At 38.4% G+C, this 22,528-nt stretch overlaps 1 protein-coding gene across 4 annotated transcripts in view; it reads left to right on the forward strand.

Moving 5' to 3' along the window:
* The first annotated feature begins 743 nt into the window (after positions 1-743).
* atp11a (ATPase phospholipid transporting 11A) overlaps positions 744-22,528 on the forward strand; it is a 40,647-nt gene continuing 18,862 nt past the window's right edge. For 3 of the 4 annotated variants that reach the window (XM_014970024.2, XM_014970032.2, XM_088013929.1), the window contains exons 1-4: positions 745-1,203; positions 21,272-21,394; positions 21,637-21,726; positions 22,380-22,460. In XM_014970024.2, coding sequence (XP_014825510.2) covers positions 1,159-1,203; positions 21,272-21,394; positions 21,637-21,726; positions 22,380-22,460 — 339 coding nt within the window. In that variant the 5' untranslated portion in view covers positions 745-1,158. Of the gene's footprint in view, positions 1,204-21,271; positions 21,395-21,636; positions 21,727-22,379; positions 22,461-22,528 lie in introns of all 4 variants that reach the window. The other variant, XM_014970093.2, reaches the window with a different exon arrangement.

A 22,528-nucleotide genomic window follows, 5' to 3' on the forward strand; every position in this document is an offset into this window, starting at 1 on the left:
CTGAATGTTTTGATCAAACAATTTTATCCTTTTACTTTTTGCAAATTAATTGTACATAGCATATCACACCAGTAGAAACTGTAGTAGAAATCTATGTTGAAAGAAGACCAGCAAAACCGAACAGTGGTCATCATCCTGAATTTACCATCCTCACTGTAAATCAATGTCCACTTGATTCTGAATGAGTTAGAATTTCATTGGAAAGTTGGTTTATTTCAATTATTCCAATTTAAACTTGTTTGTAATTATATAGATCAACAAATAGGGTGATATAGTTAAAGCATTTGTTTCTTTTAATTTAAAAACTCTGACATGTTGCTTGTCATAAAATTGTACTAGCAAGCCACCAATGTTTGCATGTTACTGGGAAGCTATAGTGGAAGGAAAAAGTGTTCAACAGAAATAACTACAGTTTTGAGAAAATCATAATGCAAATCCCGTCCTAAAGTTAGAAGAACATTCGGTAATGTGGAGATTGGGGCTCAAAAGTTTTTTAAGAGTCACCTATCAGTGCTGATTTGATTTTCCAGTCAAACTTGCTGTCTGCATATTTAATCTTCATATTCTAAAAGGCTTGCGTAAAAAGAATTGCCATGGCCGTATATTAATATTCAAATATATACAGATTGATTGCGATGCACCTGTAGGTGGACAGTCCGGCCCGCCCCCACTAATCGATAACCAATAAATAACTAAAACAACTAATCAATTACACAGCGAAATCACTAGAGCGCGCATGCGTCCCACCTCCGACCAGAGGCACCACCTGGCCTCTCGTGACGTACATGAAAGCAAATCTGCTTTGGCCACTGCGCGAGACAAGACGATTATCAGTACACGCGCTCAGGTGGAGGGGAGCACAAGAAAAAACCTGAAGGGGGGCCTAAGCACACTTTTTCTGGATGAAGTGCGCTGAAAGTGCCGTAGAAGACGCCCACTGTGCGCTTCCTTCTTGTGGGCTTCGAAGGTGAGAACTGGTCTCCTGTGTCGGGAGCTGCATTCTTGGGACCAAACCCACTCCACTTTAGGAAGAAGACTCGGCTGAGAAAAAAGTCATGGACAGAAGAAGAAAAATAAAGAGGAAGCCAGCGGCTGTGGGGAAATAGAAACACAGAAACAGAAGAAGGGCGAAGTGTTGGCAGAGGAAAAACGAGCAGGATGGGGATGGATTTCAGTACTCTTCGGACTCTCATCAGCCGATATGTAAGTTTTTCTTCATCCTACACCGCCTTTTTCGCCTCGGTCTTCTCCGTCGACCCAACCGATGTGAAAACATGTAAACTATATCACTCGGCTGGTTTCAAATTCAGCAGAAACGGCTACTCGTGGATAAAGTTGCACTCAAGCGAGGGAGTGAAAACACGCGCTCGGACTCATTAAACCGTGTCAGCCCAGCTGTTTTGAACAGAGTGCTACGAATTTGTAGATGCGGTGAAAATAAACCAGTAAACAAAAACAAAACCGTAGATTAGAGACAAAGCTGCGGATGCACCGATCAATCAGGACGGGATCGGAAGCGGCCAATTTTTCCGTGATCAGTCAAAATTCAAATCCTGAAAAATCTGGTTTTGATTTCTTCTGTTCAATAAGTGCACTTAAATCCTGTTTTTGGTCTATTTATCCAGCAACCAAGCGCATGAACTTTGATGCACAAAAAATAAAATCAAAATACTGAAGTGAATGTTTGTTCTGTTAGATTTTAAACTCATCTAAAAATGCAGTTTTTGAAAGAGTGCCAGAAGAAAGCTGCTCAAAGGTACAATCAGATTGTATCAATTTGTTAGACTATAGTTTGTTTTAGTAATTCACATTTCATCAAAGAACCTGGAGAATAGTTTTCTCTGTCTGCCACAGTGACCAGGGGAAAATAATCAATGCATTTTGAATATTAAACAATCCAGTTCCATATTCATGTTGCATTTATTTTTTTGCTATTGAACAGATATATATATATATATATATATATATATATATATATATATATATATATTAAAAAAATAATTATATATATATATATATAAAATTATTTTTTTAATATAACGGCATGTTTTCTGTAACTGTAATGAGGACATGTTGGAAGATAAAGCTTAGCGTTTGTGCACTTGAGCACTATTTTGTTTGTGGTTGAACAACTGAAAGGTGGAGTCCACGTCTCTGAGGTGTTCGTGTCAGGGCATGCAGGAGCTGCAGGCCAACGGTTGTTATGACCCCCTCCCAGTAGAGCGAGTGTACAAATGGAGTAGTCGCATGAATTATGTAATCCACTTGTTTCCTTCCTACCAGTGAAATCAATGGGCAGCAGTGGTTCCAGCCGGCCTGCATGGATGGATGCAGGTTGCATTAGGCTCCAGTAATGCCTCTGACAGTAATCCAGAAAGAGCGAGCTCTACTGAAACGTAGAGCCGCGCAGGTCTCCGTGCTCACCCGAGGCTTAGACACTGCCTCCCAACTGTTGCAGCTAGCTGATTAAATGAAATCCCTGCTGTGTGCAGATTGAAATGGAGCCAGACGCATGCAAAGTGGGGGTAGCAACTGATAGGATGTGGGATGCTGATTAGCTGTGTTGCTGTAATCGGTTCGAGCAAAGAGGCTAGGGTGAAATAAAAGAGATTGCGCTGTTCAGGATAAAAGAAAAAAAAAAATCCTGAACGCCATTCCATTAGTCAGTACTTTCATGAGTCACCAGTCGAGTGATGGTGTGATGAGGGCTCTTCTTGTTGTGTCTCATTGTAGCCATGTTTTTCTAATTGCTATATAAAACTTGCAGTCAAACTGGGCGAGAGCCAATGTGAGATTCTCACAGGATGATAAACAGTCTGGAGTTTGACTTAGATGTTTCCCACATCTGGAGAAGTAAAAAGTAATAAAACGCAGTGTCTTCACATTATTAAAATGTTTTAAATTCATTAAAATAAAAGCAGGATGACCTTTAATATGCCACTTATTGCGTTTTTGTGACTCGAGTCGGTTAAGGTCACCGGTAACTAGCTGCTAACATACTCTTCCTAGCTACCTAGCGTTTTTGCGAGCTAGCAATGAATCGTGACATTCATTGCTAGCATTGAGTGGTTTTAAATTCCATTCGTAATGGTCCTACAAAGTCTTAAGTTTGAGTTGGTGAAAGCCTGTAAATTATAAACATCTTGAAGACATCTTGGTGTGGACGCGTTGAGTCTTGCACAGAGCAGGTGTGACTGATTTTCAGTGAAGATAAAACACGTCATTTCACAATAGAGGCGCAATAAACTGAAGCGAATGAGACGCATAATGCAAAAGAAAACACCCTGTTGAACTTTCAGTGTTAAAATTTAACCTAAGTTGCATATGACCATCAAGCCTTTAAAAAATAAAAAAGCTTTAAAAGTTCAGAACCTCAGTCTGACAGAGTGGATTATGAAAAATGATGAAACAATGCTGTCCATTTGTTACTTTTTTATTTATTAGATCATATTTATAGAATTAAGAGCATAAGACGATCCAAACCCACTGGTTATCATCTATACAGTTCCTCAGCGCTGTCTTCACATGCTCCTAAAAGCCTCGTCTGATGCCGCCATCTCCGATTAGTTTAGCAGCAGTGGGTGTTATGCAAGCCGATAGCTCACTTTAAAAGTGTGACATGCCGACTTTGCAAAGTTTCGTGGTTGTCTCCTGCGTTCAGGCTGACGGAGAACTAAATGTGTTCACTGTAGCATGCAGAGCCTCTGCACTTACCCAGCCGCAGCACGAAGCTGCGCTTGTTCAATTCTCATGTCGTTTTTTTTTTTTTTTTTTAGACTGAAAGTTTTCAGAGTGATTTATATTTTTTCCCCTCTTTTATTCAAGTCGTTCATCCATTTTGCATGTCGTCTTCAGCGGAAAATGATGCATCACTTTGAATAATCTTAAAGATCAGGGGAATTGCATGTTTCTAAAAGATTAAATAATGTTACATGTAGTTGAAGTAATGGGACATTTGTAGCTGTAAATGTCCCATTTAAATGCTCAACCAGAGAAACCCAATTTGGTTACAAAATGTACAGTAGCAACAAAGGAATTTAATTGTTCTACACTTTTTTTTCTCTGCCACACATTTTCCTTCCACTTAACTTTCCTTTGACATTCTTGTGTACAGCAGCTGCTTTAGCACTGATCTTTTGTGGCGTACTCTCCATGTCAATGACTCCAACACACTTTATAAAGGAATCAGTGGTTTCTACGTCTCTCAGCTTCAGAGGTTACAGAACGCACTGAAGTTCGACCACATTTTCTCCCTTCCTGTCTCTGTGTGTATATTAGGATTAATTTTAGAATTAATTTTATTTGTTTTTAGTGCTTCATGGCTTTGCCCCGCCCTTCCTGTCCGAGCTGCTGCATCCCTCCACTCCCTCAGGTCAGCTGATCAGCAGCTCCTGATCACGAAGCGTGAGCTCAGAGGAGACCGCGCTTTTGCTCCTTGGACATCAGACAGGCCTCTTGTTCTTCTTTATCATCTTCTTCTTTATCTTCTCTCTGACCTTTGACATCATCTGAAATGTTAACTTTTAAATTGTTTAGCTTTGTAGCTGCTTTGTTTTATTATTTTAATTCAAGGCTGTTTTAATTTTTTTTAGCTACTTTTCACTAAAATTTTAGTTTATTATGTAGCGACATTTACACCATTCGGTCTTTATTTTTTTTTTACATATTGCTTGGTAAAGGATTAAAATCCTTAATTTTTTTTAATTTGGAGTTTTGACTTGAGATGTTTTTCAATACCAGTTTTCTATGATGTTTCTCCTGCCGGTTCCTGTTTGCCCTCCTTTTTTAATGGATTGTAATCCAAAAAAAAAAAAAAGCGGAATAGTTATTAATATTTAGTAGCTCTGGATCCAAAAGAAAAATCAATTCATACACTGCAAAAACACAAAGCCTTCCCAAGTAATTTTAGTCTCGTTTCTGGTGTAAATATCTTAGTGCACTTAAAATGAGACAAAACTAACTTACAAGTAACTTTTCAGCAAAATATAAGTGCTTGTTTTAAGTAAATAATTTCTTAATATTGATAAATTACTAGCTCCATTATAAATTAGCTTACTCCTATATCTGGTAGCCAGCGTTAATGTTCCGCCATGTTGAGAAACTGAACCTCTCAATCATCAGCATATCAGTGCCAAGTTCAACAGGCTGCACGGAAATTGCTTTTAGTACACAGAAAGTATAAAAGAACTAGTGTAAAGCAAGGTGTACACATGTAAGTCGTCTCTAACGCAACAGTAATTTATTTGCATTAGAGCTGCAATGATTTTCTGATTAATTCTGGCAAAAAGTACTTGGACATTTATTTCCATCTGTGCTCTTGGCTGCAGTTTCACCGTTGCCTGAATAAACAAGAATGATTGCCTTGGATGTCGCATGAAGAGATCAATGGCCGTGACTGTGCAGGTTTAGTTCATGAGGTGGACATAAAACGACTGACTTGTTAAAATCCCAGGGTTTCCAAAAACATTTTCCACCATTAATGTGACATTAAACCTGCTCAGGTCATTTAAAATCAAACTGGGATTGTTTAGGGGAAAATTAGAAATATAAAAAGTTAAATAGACCATGATAATTGAAGTTGAGAGTCCCAAATATAATACGAGAAAATGTCCTCTGATGTGAATCTGGAATTTTTTTTGCTGCCAAAACAGGAAAGTGGAACTTGGTGTTGGTAGCATCATGGTTTGAGTTTCAAACTTGGGTTCTGTGTTTCAAATACTAGGTAACCATTAGTTTTATCGGCCCTCGCAACAGCGAGTCAGAGCTTACACTAGCTTCACCAGAACAAGATTAAAGTTCTGGATTGGCCCAGCCAGAGTCCAGACCTGAATCCAATTAAAAATCGGTGGGGTGATCTGACGAGGCCTGTGCTCAGGACAAGCTCACCATCTGACAGATCTGGACACTCCTTTACCAAATGATTGATCATCAGTATTGGGTATTAACTTAAAACAAGCTCTTGTATCTTGCTGAAACGTTGCATGATTATTTGCACTAGAAATTAGACAAAAATACTTGGTAAGATTTTTTTTTTTTTTTTTTTTTGCAGTGTGCATCCCAAACAAGTATCAGGTCATCTGAGCGACTTTTCAAATAAATTAATGAACTCAAACAGGATTTCTCTTCCCTCTGGCTTCCTGCCTTCAACTCGTGGATTAAAGGGTTACTGGTGGGCAGTAGGTCCTCATCCACTTAATCCAGTTTCCAACACTTCTTTGAGGTCCGTTTCTTCTGCTCTACTTTGTTTTGTAATTGTTACTTTGGCTAGCGCCTAGAGTTAAGCTAATCGGCACACATGTGAGGCATAATGAAATGCTTTAGGGAGGAGAAAAATAGTAGCATGAGGTGATATTACTGGGAGTGAAGTAGTTGTTACTGGATGCTGGAAAGCAGGGAGGTGGAATAGTATTTAGGTGACGCAGAGGGCAGAGGATCGCATGAATTCCTTGGCTCTGTCTCATTTTTAATAATTTATGGGCGGACTGGTGCACAATGCAGACGGATGTTTGCGCAGCCTGTTATTGAGTCATGTATAACAGTACAGCTCAGTGTAGCATTCAGGAAACACCGGGGGTTGCTTGAGGGGATCCCAGAGAAGGACAAGAAGGTTGTAATTGACATGTACTGTTCTTGTGCTTCTGTTGTAAATATGGAAAGACTTTATTTGTGTTCAACTGGCCGCTAACTGGAGTCCTGAGCATTGCCTTATAGAAAAAGAAGATCCGATTTCCAGGAATTCCTTTTTAACCAGTTTTAGGGTGAGCTTTTTGCAAATTTGACATATACTTGTTGTACACTTAGAGTAAAAATACAATTATTTTACTTTTTACTTTTTTGCTAAAGTTGATATACATTGAAGCAAAACATCTAAGCATGTGCCAAGGCTGCTCAAACTCTCCTGAAGAGGATTATGAAACAAGATAGACTTAAGGTCTTGATAGCTTTGCCAACGTTGGACTTCTGCTACTTTGAAGGGCAGCCATGTATCTGAGGCCTTTTAAAGTGGCTTTTAAGTCACGCTTCATGTATGCCAGCATCAGCAGATTTCCTCTCAGCCTCATGCTAATCATTAAACACCTGCTTATCCATTCTGTCTACAATCCACAAAGTGCAGTGGAGTTGGCCTCTTTGCCTAAAGGATTTATAGACTCTCACTAAGCCATTGGGGTCCTGGGATTGTTTCACTGCCTGACTGGTTTTTGCTCGCCTCCCACATGAGCTCATGGGAAAAAACTTGACTTGTTGAGGCTCATTAATATTTTACAATCTGCGAGATGACCAAAATATATTAAATATCACTTGGTTATAACTTAATAAAGAGAGATACAGCGCTTTGCTGTTGGATCCAAGGATAATTTCCCTCACTTTTCAGCTACTTTAGCTTCATAAAAAGTTCCACATTATTCAACTAACCTGCAAACATGAAGTATCATACACATATTAATTTACATATTTTCATTTTTTAACAAAACATCAAGAAACTACAGCTTTTAAAGTAAAGTACTTTCACCTGAGTTGCTTGTGTTTTTGTGATTAGGCACTGCTAGCTAAAAAGTTAGTTGTGCTAACTCCATGGCACTGATGATAAACATTAGTACTGCTAGCACTAAAGTGATACACCTGCATGGTATTTAGCAGGACCTAATGCTAAATGCTGAATTAACTTCTGTTATTACAAACTATATTGCCCTCAACAGGGTCAAATTAGTGACTGCACACCAACCTGCAGTGGCGCTTCAGAAAGTGATTCTTTGGAACATTTAAACAGTTTGACTGGAAACTGTAGCTCATGAACAGTGTAAGCCCCATTAAAGGCTGGTGTTGGAGTCTGTAACAGTGTATTACAGCCCACTAGACAAAAGAGACAGATGATGGATAGCCCTGAGTTAATGGTGCATAAAGGCCTCTATCTGAAGAGAGAGACCAGTAGAATAAATGGAGGTGGAGAGAGAAATGTTTTTGAACTTGGCTCATCATTTTAGCATTGCTCCTGGTTCGTAGGAAAAGTGCTGATGGATGCACGTATGCATTAATGTTCACAGTATAAGGAAATGATGGCAAGTACGCTGTTCCCAAATCCTGATGATGCAGAAGACGTTTACCTCCTTGCTGCTGCTTCTGTTATCCCTGGCCTCTGATTGGTTTGATTGTGGCATTAGCAAATGAACATTAGACGGGATTACGCATTATTTTGTTACAGTAATTCTGGCATTTGTTTGCGTTTCCTTCCAAAAGCCCTGCTCTGAAGCTCAAGCTGAACATCATTGGTAATGTGTTTAATACAGGGCAGCAAAGTGCATGCGCTAGGAATAGGAGGTATTGCATTGAACTTTCAGAGTACTCAAGTGGATTCCCCTAAACATTGATTATTCCGTAACATTATCAATGCACTTTGGCAGCCACCATGATATATAGACGACTGTGATCCTCACTAACGCTGTTTGGCTTTCAGTCCTGCAGAAAACTGAGGCACACAGGGAGAAATTACACAGACTGGATTTCAAATTAATGCGGTTTTGTCTGACGAAACTGAAGAAACTGTTAGTCTGCTTTGATCCATTACATTAAACAATTATAATATACATGCACTATACAATAACCAGCCTCATCATCTTGTAAGATGTAATTTATGTATCATTTTTCAAGGCACAGATAATAAAGTTCTGTACAAAAAAGGGAAAATCTTCAAAAGAAAAAGCTCCCAGAGACATGACGTAAGTAATGGGGCCAAACTCGCATAAACATTTATCTTTTAGTGCTGCATTACTCAAAGGCCCAAATCACAGACCAAATCATTTTTAGGTGCCACGTGTAGCATTTTAGCATAAATAAATAATCACCACATGAATATTTGAGCATGATTGCCTCAGACGGAAGAGGCCGCCACTAAATTTGCAACCTAGTGGTTGGTTGTTTTCTCTTTTTTTTTTTTTTTTTTCCCTGTTTTCACTCCTCATGTACCCAAACTGAGCTTCAGCACTAAAGGAGGCAGAATTGGCAATCAAGTGAAATCCATTAAAACCATAGTAGCTCAATTTTAATGTAGTCTGCCACCTGCCATAATTATTGAACTGTTTGACATGAGGCTTTTTTTTTTTTTTTAAGAAGCTAAACTTCTACTGCTGTAACTTTTCTCTCGTGCCTTAAGTTGTCGTATTGATCTGTGTACAGTAAGTGGCATCAGCGTCTCGAAAAGCTGACCATAGACTGCTGGTGCACTCAGAAGACTGGACCACTTCCAGTTTTGTTTGCTGTTTTGTAGAGAACAAAATTAGCTGTGCAAGTTTATACTTTTCTGTTTTTTTTTTAATTTATTTATTTATTTTTTTTTAACTAACACACATACTTCTGGCTTCAATAACCTGCATTTATTTTAGCTTGTGTTAAACTGTCTCCTTCTGATTTTTAAACATCTGGGTTACATTTCTAAAGCAGCGTTTCCCAACCCTGGTCTTCAAGGCACACTGCCCTGCATGTTTTAGATGTTTCCCTGCTTTAACACACCCCATTTAAATGATTGCAGTTCAGAAAAAAGCTTGTTAATCAGCCATCAATTGAAATCATGTGTGTTGAAGCAGGGAAATACCTAAATCATGTAGGACAGTGTGCCTTGAGGACCAGGGTTGAAAAACACTGTTCTAAAGGATCAGGGTACTTTCATGACTTTAGCACGAAACTTAATTTACTGTAAAACTTTTATTTTAAATGAAAAATCAACCCAACTAGTACAAAAAAACAACATAAACAATCTATAACATTAATTCTTACTGTTACAACTAGTTTGTTGTCTTGGATTGGTTGGAAACTAAGATACGATGTTTTTCCAGTGAAGGAACACGCCATGCATGGCTCTATCAGATTAAGAAGACTCACTGTTTGCTGTTTTTAGTCATAGTAAAAGTTGTTTTAAAAGGTGTGAGAAGTTATTCAATAGGAAGTTGTGCTTTCTGTGTTGAGACATGTTTGCAGCTCATCCAGGCTGCAAGAGATTTGTGACACTTTGTTTTATCCTCTTGTAACTTCAATAACAGTCTAGTGTGTCCCGTGACGGACAGATGCTTTAATTTCGTCTTTTATTTTAAGAATAATAAAACGTGGTGTGACATGTCTTCTGCTCCTGATGGAAACGATTAGCTGGTCACTCCGTATATAACTTTATAAGTAGTCATGCTATGAATATTAGTTGCAGTTTTTGTATCTGTATTTTATTTAAATGAAACCAAGAAAATGCAGAGAGGCGACATTTATCAAGCTGTAAGTATAATGGTGACTTTTAGTGACAGCATTGCTACATGTTTCCACTAATCTAAGCTGTAATTTTCAGGAATCTATCCCCATAGTACCTTCTCCATGTCAGGTGACCAGTCTCATGATAACCACATTATGCTATTAGGTTCTCCCTCAACCCTTTAATCTGTGTTTTTTTCTTTTTCTTTCCCAGGGAGATTTTATTCTCACAATGTGAAGAAATCTCATTACAAGTTCATTATATATGCTGAACAAATATATGCTGCTAGAACATAGCACAGCCATTTATATATTTAAAGAGTTAAAGAGATCAACAAAATGGACAGAATGTTTAAACATGCTAGAAAGGGTTAAGAGTAAAAAAAGAAATATAAAAAACCCCCACAGTTCTGGTGTTTGTACACCAAGTGAGCAGAAACTGTTAATCTGATGTCCTCTGAGCAAACTGATGGTCGTATTTTTCTCCTTTCCCACCGCCTCCTTCTCTCAAACAATGAGAGTGAATGTATCTGTCTCTTTCTCTGCGACGTGAAAGGGCAGCAGGATTCATGGGGACAGGAGCAGAGAGCAGTGAGGAGAAACCGGACCCGACCAGAACCTAACTGGAGACAAATACATTTAACGCAAAGCCCCGAACTGGTGGCAAGATAAAAAAAAAAAAAAAATTAAAATTAAAACATTTGGTTGGAACAATTGTTTTTGTAATTTCAGAGGATAAGTGTCGGCACTATATTCAGTTTAGCACTATTCTAAACAAATAAGCAGCTTGACATTTACCAATTTAAATTCTCAAACTGGTAGGCGTTTATAGTAGAAAAGTAAAAAGTCTTTGCTGACGTTTTTCCGTCCATAGGAAAGCCTCGGTAGCCTGATATAACTTTCACTGTTTTGTTTTTGCCTCGGAGGATCCAGGTTAATTTTCTTCTTTGAGTAATGGAGTTATAGTTTGTCTCCAGATTTAAAAAAAATAGTTCCATGAAACGTTTTTACTGCAGCTTAAATGATTTTGTATTTTTTTGCAGGTCAGATGTTGGAAAAACATTCCTATCATTGGTTTGAACAGTAGGTTAGGAATCTGAGTAACGGCATTTAAAACTGAAACAAAGAATCAAATCTCTAGAAGGATTTGGCTTCATCTGTTGATTCTCCTATGATTGACTTTTAAAGACCGATGGAGAACAACGGGGGAGAAAGTTGGCTGAACTGGTAATAGGAGAGCAGTGAGGTAGAGATATTAAAAGGTCATGAATATATGAGTAATGAGGCAGAGTGAGGCGTCGGTAAAAGCAGGCCCTTCATAGCTCCGTTGGAGTTTGACAAAAACTAAAGAGTTTGGTAAGAGCAGCAGAATGAAGAGACTGATGCAGGTATGCCTTTTCCTCAATATTTCTCTGTTTTATTACTTTCCATCCTCCTGAAGCTTCCTCTGCCGCTCTGCTGTCTATTTGGCAGCAGTAATCTGGACAGCTAATAAAATCAGGTCTCTTATCAATCTTTTAAACTTTTGATGTTCCTGACAATAAGCATGTAATTGTTTACACAAGTAGCATGTCTTAAGTGGAAGTACAAGTCAGCTGCTCTTTAGATTTACTTTGGAAGTTGTGAGTCTGTATTTTTTTAAAAAATGTACCAATTAGACATTCATGGATCATTGCAGAAATGGTCTTGACCTCCCAAGGCTATTTCAGCCGATTCAGTCACAACCGATGACTGCATAGCAGAACAAAACGAGGCGTGGAGCGCAACGTTGTTGGATTGAAATGGTATGTTAAGAACAAAATGGGTGTCAATCTCCCATCCGACTTCAAAACAGAATGTTTGAAGACAACGTTAGGTGATCAGTGGAAAATACCCTGCTAGAGGAAAATCCAGACTGACAAGTGAACCTGTTATTTATTTCTAAGTTATTTGGTTTGGCAAGATAACTTGCTAAACCAGGTGGCAGAGGTGCTAGGGTGTGATTTTGTGTTTATAACTGTATAAGACAGGACATCTGGAAACAGAATAGCAGCAAAGAGGACAGGATATATGTCATAGGAAGAGATTAATTAAAATATAAGGTAAAAGATGGTATAATCTTGTTGAAATGTAATTGCTATATGGGGACTTTATATAAAATTTGTTTGAGAAAGGGCAGCATTCCCAAAACTTTAACATCTATAAACTTTAATTTCAGGTGCATTCATTGGTGGGTGTATGTAATTTTTCCTCTCTCTTGGTAAAATTTTTTTTTTGTTTTTTACCCAGGAATTATAGCAAACTAGTTGCTAATAATCCTTGCCTTGCGTCATTCTAACAGCTGCTGCATTTTTTTTATTTCATCAAAGTTTTACTGCATATGATCTTTGAGTCTTTCTTGACTTTAGGCTAATTCCTTCGTAGCGATTCATTCTTCACTAAATTCCTCTTTGCTGCAACTCCAGTCCAATAATATAGGTCTGCTGAACAGTTCATCAACAGAAACAAACGCTAAAAACTTGTGTTACAGGAACCATTTATTCCACAATTACTCGGACTAAAAGGTTCCCAGTCGTGTATAATCAGAAGCCGTTTCCTGTGCCTAATGACTGTTTTCACTTGCATACATCAGTGGTTTATCTAGATAAATCTTTTTCCTTATTTAGTTGAACTCATCCACATGCGGACATGTGCACGCATGTGGAAATGATTATCTGTAATGTAAATCCTGTAATCAAGCGATGTTAGGAAACGAGACTATTTATAGAAGGAAAGTGTTCAGAACTTGGTAAATAAAGGCAGCAGATGAAGCTTCTGAGGGGCATTTTAGGACTTTTCCTCTGATCTCGTCAGAGTCTTGGAGGTAGCTTTGCATTACCGCGGGAAGTGAACGCGCAGACACCTGGAGATGAAATGCGTGCACACGAGATGTGCCGTTTAATAGTTCGGTCACCCTAAGGAAAACAGATGCCTGATGACCAGCAGGGCTGCGGGTTACTGCTATTGTCCAAGTGCCGTGGACAACCCGAACTGCAGGTTCGCTGTAGCTGGATGAGTCAGCTTTATACAGGTGCAGCGTAATAAACATTAATAGGGTTTCTTACATCAGTGATTCAGCTTAAAAAGTGAAACTCTTACATTACACACAGTAACGTAGTTCAAGACCTTGCTTCTTCAGTGTTGATGATTATCCCTAACAGCCAATGAAAACACAAAATTCAGTTTCTTGTATTTGATTTTAAAGTGAGACCAGCGGTGAGACTTCAGTCAAATGATTTTGGTTTTGTTCCACAAGTTTCTCACAATAATTCGCTTCAGTTCTGACCCGTTTCTCTGGACAGAACTGGTTTATGGGCTGCCATACTTGCACCATTTTACCAGCTCCGACCACCAATATTCCACTCGACTGCAGACAGGACTTTTTAATTATCTCTCCAAAGCCTTGACCGAGTTGTTTTAAGACTCTCTGTATCTAATTTGACTGTAGGGTCATTATTTATCTGGAAACCCATTTGGCCCCAAACTTTAACTTCCTGGCTGTCTTGATAGATGGCTCCAATATTTCCACAAAATGCTTCTTTCTTCCTTCAAATGTAACAATAGTTGTTTATTTCCATTTCTCCATTTTGTCAGAAGTGGTGTGTGCTTAATACATTAACATATGTGCGTAAAATGAAAAACGGTACGACTTAGATTTTACAAAAATGTTGGCAGCCTTTCTATTAGTGCATTTAAACATCTGAATTTGAAATAACCACTGGTTATTCATTATTCTGGCATTTAGCAAATAGAATTTTTTTTTTTTGTTGCTAATGTTAACTGGCTAGAAACCGGAAAATTTTTGTCTGTTTTTAACGTCAGAAAGCAAGAAAAATTACTCCCGTTCTTGAGTAAAAAAATTTACTTAATTCTTGAGTAAAGACAGTTTCTGCATGAATAAACAGTTGCTACATTAAACTACTTCCCTTGTAGTTTCTGCAATAATCTCTTTACATCATCACTTCTGATTTCACAAGCATAATCAGGCGATCTAAGTGTTGAGAACTTCTCAGAATCACGCCTGTCATCACCGGAGGCCGAGTCATATGGGACGTCACGTGAGTGACGGCAGCATTCCCTTCAGAGAAGGCGAGCACGACCAGCAGGTTTAAGGCTCTGTGACACCAGACGAATGGCTTCGCTTGTCCGCAGGAAACCCACAACAATCACTCTTCTGTTCAGCTCAGAGGAGCAAAGCCATGCATCTGTCTGCTCCCTGGCTCTTGTCGTGCATTATTTAGTGTAATATTAGAGCTTTGTCAATCTCTAATGAGTTCTTCAATTCTTTCTCGGTGAATATTTGCACTTTCTCATGGTGTAAAGATTACTATAAAAGCCTGAAAGGTATGTGAAAACGTGGTTTCCTCTTGCTCCTTTTTAGTTTGTGCAACACAGTGCAGCAGGGATTCCTTTGTTTCAAATTGTAGATGTAAAGGCTACAGTAGCATGTTGTAGTAATATTTTAATGGACTCATTTTGATCCTAATATCAAAAACAAAGCTGTACCCAGTGTCTCAGACACATAGTAGGAAGGAAAAAGCCTCTTCTGACCCACATTGGTAATGGAAGCAGGTGAACGTCTATTTCAGTTCTTGTCATCTCGTGATGAATAATCTCCTGAGGTTTTTCTGTCCTGCCGTTTACCCTCGCATATTTCCTTGTTTTTAGTCTTCATTTTTCACTGTATAATTTATTTATTTCAACTTTCAGTTTCTATACAGGCAATAAAAGCTACATCACTGCACTTCCTTTGACTATCAAGTTTAGACGATCTATGCTTTGAACTGGACCAACAACACTCGTACATTTTAGTGTATATTGAAGACTAAGGATGACGAATGACAACATTTAAGAGAAATTGTATATTCCTTGTTTTTATTTCTTCTAAAACACCATCTTTCATAAGTCATTTGCCTTTGTTATAGAGTTAAAAAAGAAATGACTGTGATGTAATGTGATTGAGATTCAATAACTCAATTAAGATTCGTAAATCAGTCTCATTGTCTAAAAATCAGTTGGAAAAATTGAGGCTTAATCTTTCTATCACACAATCTTCACCACAAGAAAAAGAACCACTCAAATATTTCCTATATTAAAAGAAGTTGCAATAAAAACTGGGGTGTGATTTCTTCATATTATGAAAATTCCAGGACTCAGTCTTTGAGGAATAATTTACTTATGTTAGTACATTTTGATGAGATATTGACAAAAGCAAGTTTTGTAGGTGAAACTAAACTGTTTTTTGTGCACTACAATAAAAATAACTCAAGAAAAAAATTAAACATTTTTTTTTTATTCCTTTGGATGACCTTAAGTCAAGCTTGTTTAAAAAGGGAACACCTATCCTGTCTAAATTATCATCTCATTTATGCATTTTGAGATCTTTTAAGTGGTAACCATCTTGGTTACTTCCCCTACTTGTTGTTAGTCTCTTATCCAGGCTAGTAGAAACTTGCAGGTGCAGTTTTATGGCAGATGTGTTTCCCACACACTGCAAGCGACAGAAATGCAGAATCGTCACCGACTGATTAATACCAACATTTTTCTCATGTGATTAAGACATTTCGAGTGTGCGGTATGTGAAAACATAAAATCCCCCAGACAGATTGTCAAATAATTTGTTTAGCTAATTTTCTCTGTTCTCTGCTGTTTCTTTCTGTTGTTGATGTGGAGACTGAAGGTGTCGTCATCTCACAGCCTGTTTTGTTCAGCTGCCAGGAAGGAGCGTCACTTATAAGCTGTTGCATTCAGGTCACCTACTTACTTGCAGTCATTTGCAGGAATATCCACTTTTTGAGAGGATTCATGTGGCTTTGCCTTTGTTTGTTCTTCATCTGCCTGCCTGAAGTTTAAGATCCAAGACTTGATGAAACAGTCCAGCTGTGAAGTTCAAAAGCCTTGGATAGCAAATCATAAGGCATGCTGTAAATATTTATGTCGGTATACACACAAGAAGTGTATTTAAAAAGAGTCAGGAAACTGTAGGTTCAGTTTCCTGACTTGCCGTGTATGCTATGTTGAAATAGAAAATCAACAAATGATTCAAAATTACGTTCCATAGATAAATCCTCTAATAGGTTAGTCTGCAAACAGATGGGGGTTCAACTTTGTATTTAACAATCAACTGACTTGTATTGAATATAACTTTCAAGTCCCGACAACCTAACTTGGCTTTTTACAGAAAGGACCAATTTGCACCTACTCTATTTGACCTGAGGCTGTTTTAAAACTGCATTTGCCAAACTATGCACTGTTTTTTTTTTATCAGACCTTTAAGCATATCTGCACTTGGTAAGAAACGTGTTATGTACAAAATACTGAAAGAAATGATTATGCACTAAGACTTGAATCCTGAATCTCAGACCTGCCCACGCCTCCTGTCACGGTTAAAAGCATAATAGTGACTTTTCATAGGTGGATTATGGGGATTTATGATTATCTTATTCGGCCTGGCCTGTTGGCCCGGCTGAGGCTGAACGAGACAGATGGGGAGCACAGCTGCTTTCTAATCTGTGGCTGAAGCAACACAAACACAATCCCAGGTTGCCACACACAGACTGGGTGTCGCAGGTAGAAAATATTCAACAAATTTTTGATGAAATGAAATTGGAGGCAATTTTTTCTTTTTTTTTCTTTTTTTTCGAAATCCTCAGCAGTGCATGTTTATGACACACTCATGGCCTTGTTTGACGCCTGTTTGTTTTGGAAAGACCTTGTTTTTTTTTCTTCTCTTTTTTAGCCAAGTAGAATTTGAGAGCAAACTGTGGCATGCAAGCATCATCCTTGGACAGCCAAAGTAGATAAACGGTGCATAAATTAGATGTGTGTTTTAGTTTTTGTTGGGATTCTGCCTGTTGCAGTGGGAGATAAGCCACATTAATCATCAGTTGAAACAAGTGCGCGCTCATGTGAAGCCGCAGACAAACATGGATTTGTGTGTTTTACTGTGATTTATTTATTTATTTATTTTTTCCCAGTGTCCTCCAAATGTTATCAGGGCTTGGCAGGCGTCATGTAGAATTAGCTCTGGTGACGCGGCCCCAATGTCAGTGGCACAAATGGTTTTCTGGGGCTTTTGCTTGTAGAGTAATTTGAAGTAAAAAATAAAAAAACCTGTTTAATAAATAAATAAAAAAAAATAAATGCATCCTTCCATCATTTAATCCACCCGTTTATTCTTTCCAGGGTCACAGGGCAGTCACATACACCACTGTAGATCAGTTATATTCTTTATTCCCAATTTATTTAGAAAAATACAAATAAGAAAATAAATAAAAACAAATACAGATGAAAACTAGTAAAGTTCAGGTTTTGTGTTGAACCCCTTAGCTTTGACCTTTCACCTGCAAGAATAGTCGTTCTGGAGGTCCCTTCAAAAATGTCAAAACATAAAAGAAATTTATAAGAAATGTATAACCTGGCCAGTTGTCATAGTTACAGTGTTTCTGTTTTGGCTATAGTGACAACTTGTTTTTTGCGTTATTTTTTTTTTAGAAAAATAATGAATTTTTCCTATTTGGGTCTTTGAGGCGACATAACTATCACTTTACTTCAAGATCGTCTCTGAGGGCAACATAATTGTTTTACAACGACCTCTGTATCTTTTCCTGATGGAACTAGTTTGATTTGAAACATTCACAAAATAGGTCTTTCTTCTTTGTTGCATTTTTTTATGTAGAAGCATTTTTCTGTGGTGAGAAAAGCATCAGCAGCCTTTTTTCTGTCTTGCAGCTTTACAAACCTCCAGTAACTGGAGTTGGTTTCTTTTTCTTGTACCTGAATCCATTTCTCTTTGTTAGAGTTGTTGTGAGTGGGTGGCTTGGTGAGTGGGTGGATCTGGGGGTGGCTAAACTTAAAAGTGGTTGTTTTTCCAGAAAGCGTGGCGGTCAGTGTGAGTGGGCGGGTGGGTGGGTCCAGCTCTTCCTGTTTACTATGGGTTCCTGATCACAGCGGGGCTCCAGGTTTCTGGCTCTAATGCTTCCAGGTCCAGAGGGAACAGCGTGGGCTATTTGTGAAGAACTGGCACGCTCGCACTTTAAAATTGGACGGCTAAAATCTTAGTGATGCAATGAATAATTGATCTTTTGCCATTTTTCTTCGTCGATGGCATTCTGTGGCATTTTTTTATATATATTTGACTATTTATGGATATTGCATAACAAATATGGCTGTTTATTCTTTAAAAATCATCAACCTGAGTCGGTATTTAAGGAATACTTTCAGGCACCCCTTGTCTTTTATACCAAACTTTTAGTAATTCAGAATTTCCGAGTTACTTTTTAAAGCTAAAGTGATGAGATGTTTAGCAGTGTTGGTGGTACATTAAAAAAAAACATTTACTGTTCTGATTTTACCTTTTTAAAGTTTTAGAGTTAAATCAATGGCAATAGCACTTCAACAGTTCAATGTGGGGACAAGATGTAGCTAAACACAGAATCCACATGTAATTGACAAGACAAACTAATGACGGGTAGTTTGTGTAAATACATCCAGTAGTTTGCAGGAGTAACTACAGAGGTAACTTTGCGTCTGACTGCTCTCATGCATGTTTGATGCTGCGGGGATGTTGGCCTCTGAGGGCTGATCCCTGATGGGCTGCCTCCGCTCTCCGCCATTGTAAGAAAAGATGCGGATGCTGAGTGAGGCGGACAGATACAGAGCCTCTGCACTCTCCCCATCCTCCTCTCCGTACCGCACATGTTTCCCTCCCAACTATAAATACGCTCCTGAAATCCTCCACATCCTGAAACACAAAACGCCGATAAAAGTTTATTATCGCGCTCCAGAATGGCTTAAAGTCTCCGGTTACACCTGAAGGCCGAGGGGTCGAGGCGGCTCCGGGTTATGAGCCTAGCTTTTATTTTGCAAAGACGTTTTTTATTATTTGATTAAATGCAGACGGGCTTTCATGTAAAAAGCTCAAATCCGGATGAAAGCGGAGCATAATCGATATAGCAGGGATTGTCTTCGAGGCCGTCCAGGTTGTGGCGAGGGAGGGAGAGAGGGAGGTGAGAAAACCAATAAAGAGGCATCACTGGGAAAACTGGCAGCAGCAACAGACGCCTGCCGTTCTGCTCACTGCAGCAGCTGATGACGAATTAAGACCTGTTTTTGCTAAATTTAACCCTAAACAGTTATTTATTAGGGTGCTATTAATAGCTACATGATGCAAAATCCAGTTACTGGGATTTGAATCGTCTCAGATCAGTGATCGTTTTTTTTTTTTTTTTTTTACGCAAAACTAAGAACCACCATTTTCAAGTGATGACAAATTAGTTAGCAGGATGTGGTTTGAGATAAAGGTCACAAACAAACGCTTTGATGCATAAATATGTACAACCTTGTAATTCCTTCATTTTCAGTCGGGTTTAAATCTACTGCTGCTGTGAAATAACCTGCAGCACATATGTTTTGGTTTGATTTTCAAGTTCTTTTAAAGCACATGCCTCAAGGTAGAAGGACATGCAAAAAGGATGTTGGGTGAAGCAGACGAAGCAGGCAGGTGGGAGAGGAAAGAGGGAACAGGAGCTCTGTGGGGGCGACTTAATTTGGCAAGCCGTTAGCTTTCATGTCCTCTTTCACTGAAAGGAAGAAATCTGTCTATAAGATTGGACATGATACCGTTTTAAAATCTGTTCATGGTACAGCTGGATGCTGATAGAAACTAAATGACTAAATGTGACTTTTGCCACATTTAAACAAATACTTGTATTTTCTCATGCCATCTTTGTCTCATATTAAAATTTGCTTGCCGATCTGAAACGCCAAGTGTGGGGGAAAAATAAGTAAACATAAATCTGTTTATCTCCATCATTTAGTTTGCTCGTTAATTAGAAGTCACAGGATCTAAATAAATGCAGCCTCTTGACACTCAATCTCATTCAGTGGCCACAGATTACTGTCGACTTTTATCAGCCCCGTGTGATTGTCTTTGCGTGTGTTCATCGTCAGGCTGTTTTAGCGAGGAATTAAAAATCTCCCAGAGTTTGTTGGTTCAGGTTGCTGGAGGTGGCAGACTTTATGAAAACAAAAGTGGGGACTGACTGAAGGAAGAAAACAAGACGGGAAGGATTGAAGTTAAGCGGATTCCCTGATTAAGTGTGTCTCTCACTCAGTCTCGGATTAAATAACGCCGTTATTCTAGTTTTCTTTTGCAAAAGCTTGAATTGAGACATAATTAATCAAGCTAAGATGGTGCTGAAAACTGATATGAGGACATGTTCATATAATGTTTTTCTTTGTTATTCAACACTATCCGCCAACAGCAGACAACCTGATTTTCTACATGCTTTAAATAACATTCAAATGAAATGTAACTCAGATTTTCATGCACTCTGAGGTTTTGTTTCTATTATTTTGGAATAGAAACCTCAGCATCACAGATCCTCCACCATACATAACAGTGGGCATAGGATGAGTTTTCTTCTATTTTTTTTTTTTTTTTTACATATTGGTAAAACATATTTGATATTATCAATAAAACCTCCAAAGTAAGATATTTTTTTTGTGTGTGTGTTTTTAAGCACATTTGTTTTATTACTTAAAAGTGCAAAAAAAACAAAAAAAAACTGACATAGTCTGGATGTTACTTGAGGCTTTGTCATTAATTGTGTTTAATATTAAATGTTAGATTGACTGAATACGTGAAATTGATGTGGATAATTTTCCTTGTCGTATTGAAAAGAGAATCACAGTGCCAGACCAATGGATGAAACTTCTCATTCTCTTATCACGCTGTGAAAATGTGTGTGTGTGTGTGTGTGTGTGTGGGGGGGGGGGGAGTGTGTGGACACGTTTCCTGCCGCATTCCAGGCTGAGTCACATGCACATCCTTGTATCCGTGGCAACAAAAACTCTCATTCATTAAGAACAATTCGCTAACTCATTGTAGCCCTCTGTAAATGTCTGAGAAGCCCACTGGGGTCGATTTAGACTGAATAAATAGAGCAGACACACTAAAAACAGGCATGTTTGTGTTGAAGTTTGACGTTTATTTATTTATTTTTCTGTTTTCTTCCTCCTGCAGTGTGCTGGGGAGGAGAACTGTGTGGACACCAGGACGGTTTATATCGGACATAAGGAGCCTCCTCCAGGAGCTGAGGCCTTCATTCAGCAGAGGTTTCCAGATAACAGAATAGTTTCCTCCAAGGTCGGTGAAAGCATAAAGACAAAATAACATGTCTCTCTCCAGCCTTCACTGTGTGGCTGATTCATACTTTGCAACAGAACGCTGGATTAAAACGTTTCTGTAAAAGAAACAGTGTTTCACCGACTTTCTGACTGAAAGGAAAACACTTTGTCATGTTTCTTCTTTGCTGTTTTTGTTTCTGCTGATCAATTGCTTGTTTGAATTGACACACAGATTGAATATTTCACCTCTTGTGTTTCCAGTACACTTTTTGGAACTTCATCCCCAAGAACATGTTTGAGCAGTTCAGGAGAGTGGCCAACTTCTACTTTCTTATCATCTTTCTGGTTCAGGTAAGAATACATTTCATATTTTGTGAAAGATCAGTGGTTTATATGTATATAGTACGTGCCATTTCATTTTTTTTTTAATAACCGTCGAATAATTTAGTAATCGATTAATCGCTAACTGGAGTACAGACTAAAAATAAAAATTTGCTGAAAGAACAACAGATTTGATGCATTTCCTCATGAATTATAAATGTTCACAGACAGATTTGCTCCTTAAATGTCAAATATTCCAATTTTTGGACTATTTTTCATTGCAAAGGTTGCCTAGTTTGTCAGGTTTAGTTCGTTTAGTATTTTCCTACAAAGCTTAGTTTTCATTGAATTTAATACTCATTAACATGCGATTATAGTTGATGCTCAGCAGAGCTTCCTAGATGGATTGTTACTTCCTGCAGCATCTGGATTAGTTTCTTGTCATTGAGAAAATAATCCAGCATATTCTTTCTTGAGGAAAATGTTTACTGTTATGTACAGCAGTCAGGCTGCAAGAAAAGTGAAAGAAACATTTATGTTTAACTCTAAGTAACAAAAGGTAACTTCAGCTATTCATGATAATAAAAGGGGGGAAAGATATTCGGCATTTATGATTCAGATATGACTGTTTTTAGCTTTGTGTAATTTAGTCTTTCATCATTATTTCGTGTTTGTGACCGCAGCTAATCATCGACACTCCCACAAGTCCCGTCACCAGCGGGCTGCCGCTCTTCTTTGTCATCATTGTGACGGCCATTAAACAGGTGAGACCTGATTGTTCTGCTTCGTGTGTCCACATCAGCTTCAACTCCACACATCAGACACTCCTTCC

Source organism: Poecilia mexicana, unplaced genomic scaffold (assembly GCF_051168715.1).
Source record: "Poecilia mexicana isolate PSO_F unplaced genomic scaffold, ASM5116871v1 scaffold_2, whole genome shotgun sequence".
Lineage (NCBI taxonomy): Eukaryota > Metazoa > Chordata > Actinopteri > Cyprinodontiformes > Poeciliidae > Poecilia > Poecilia mexicana.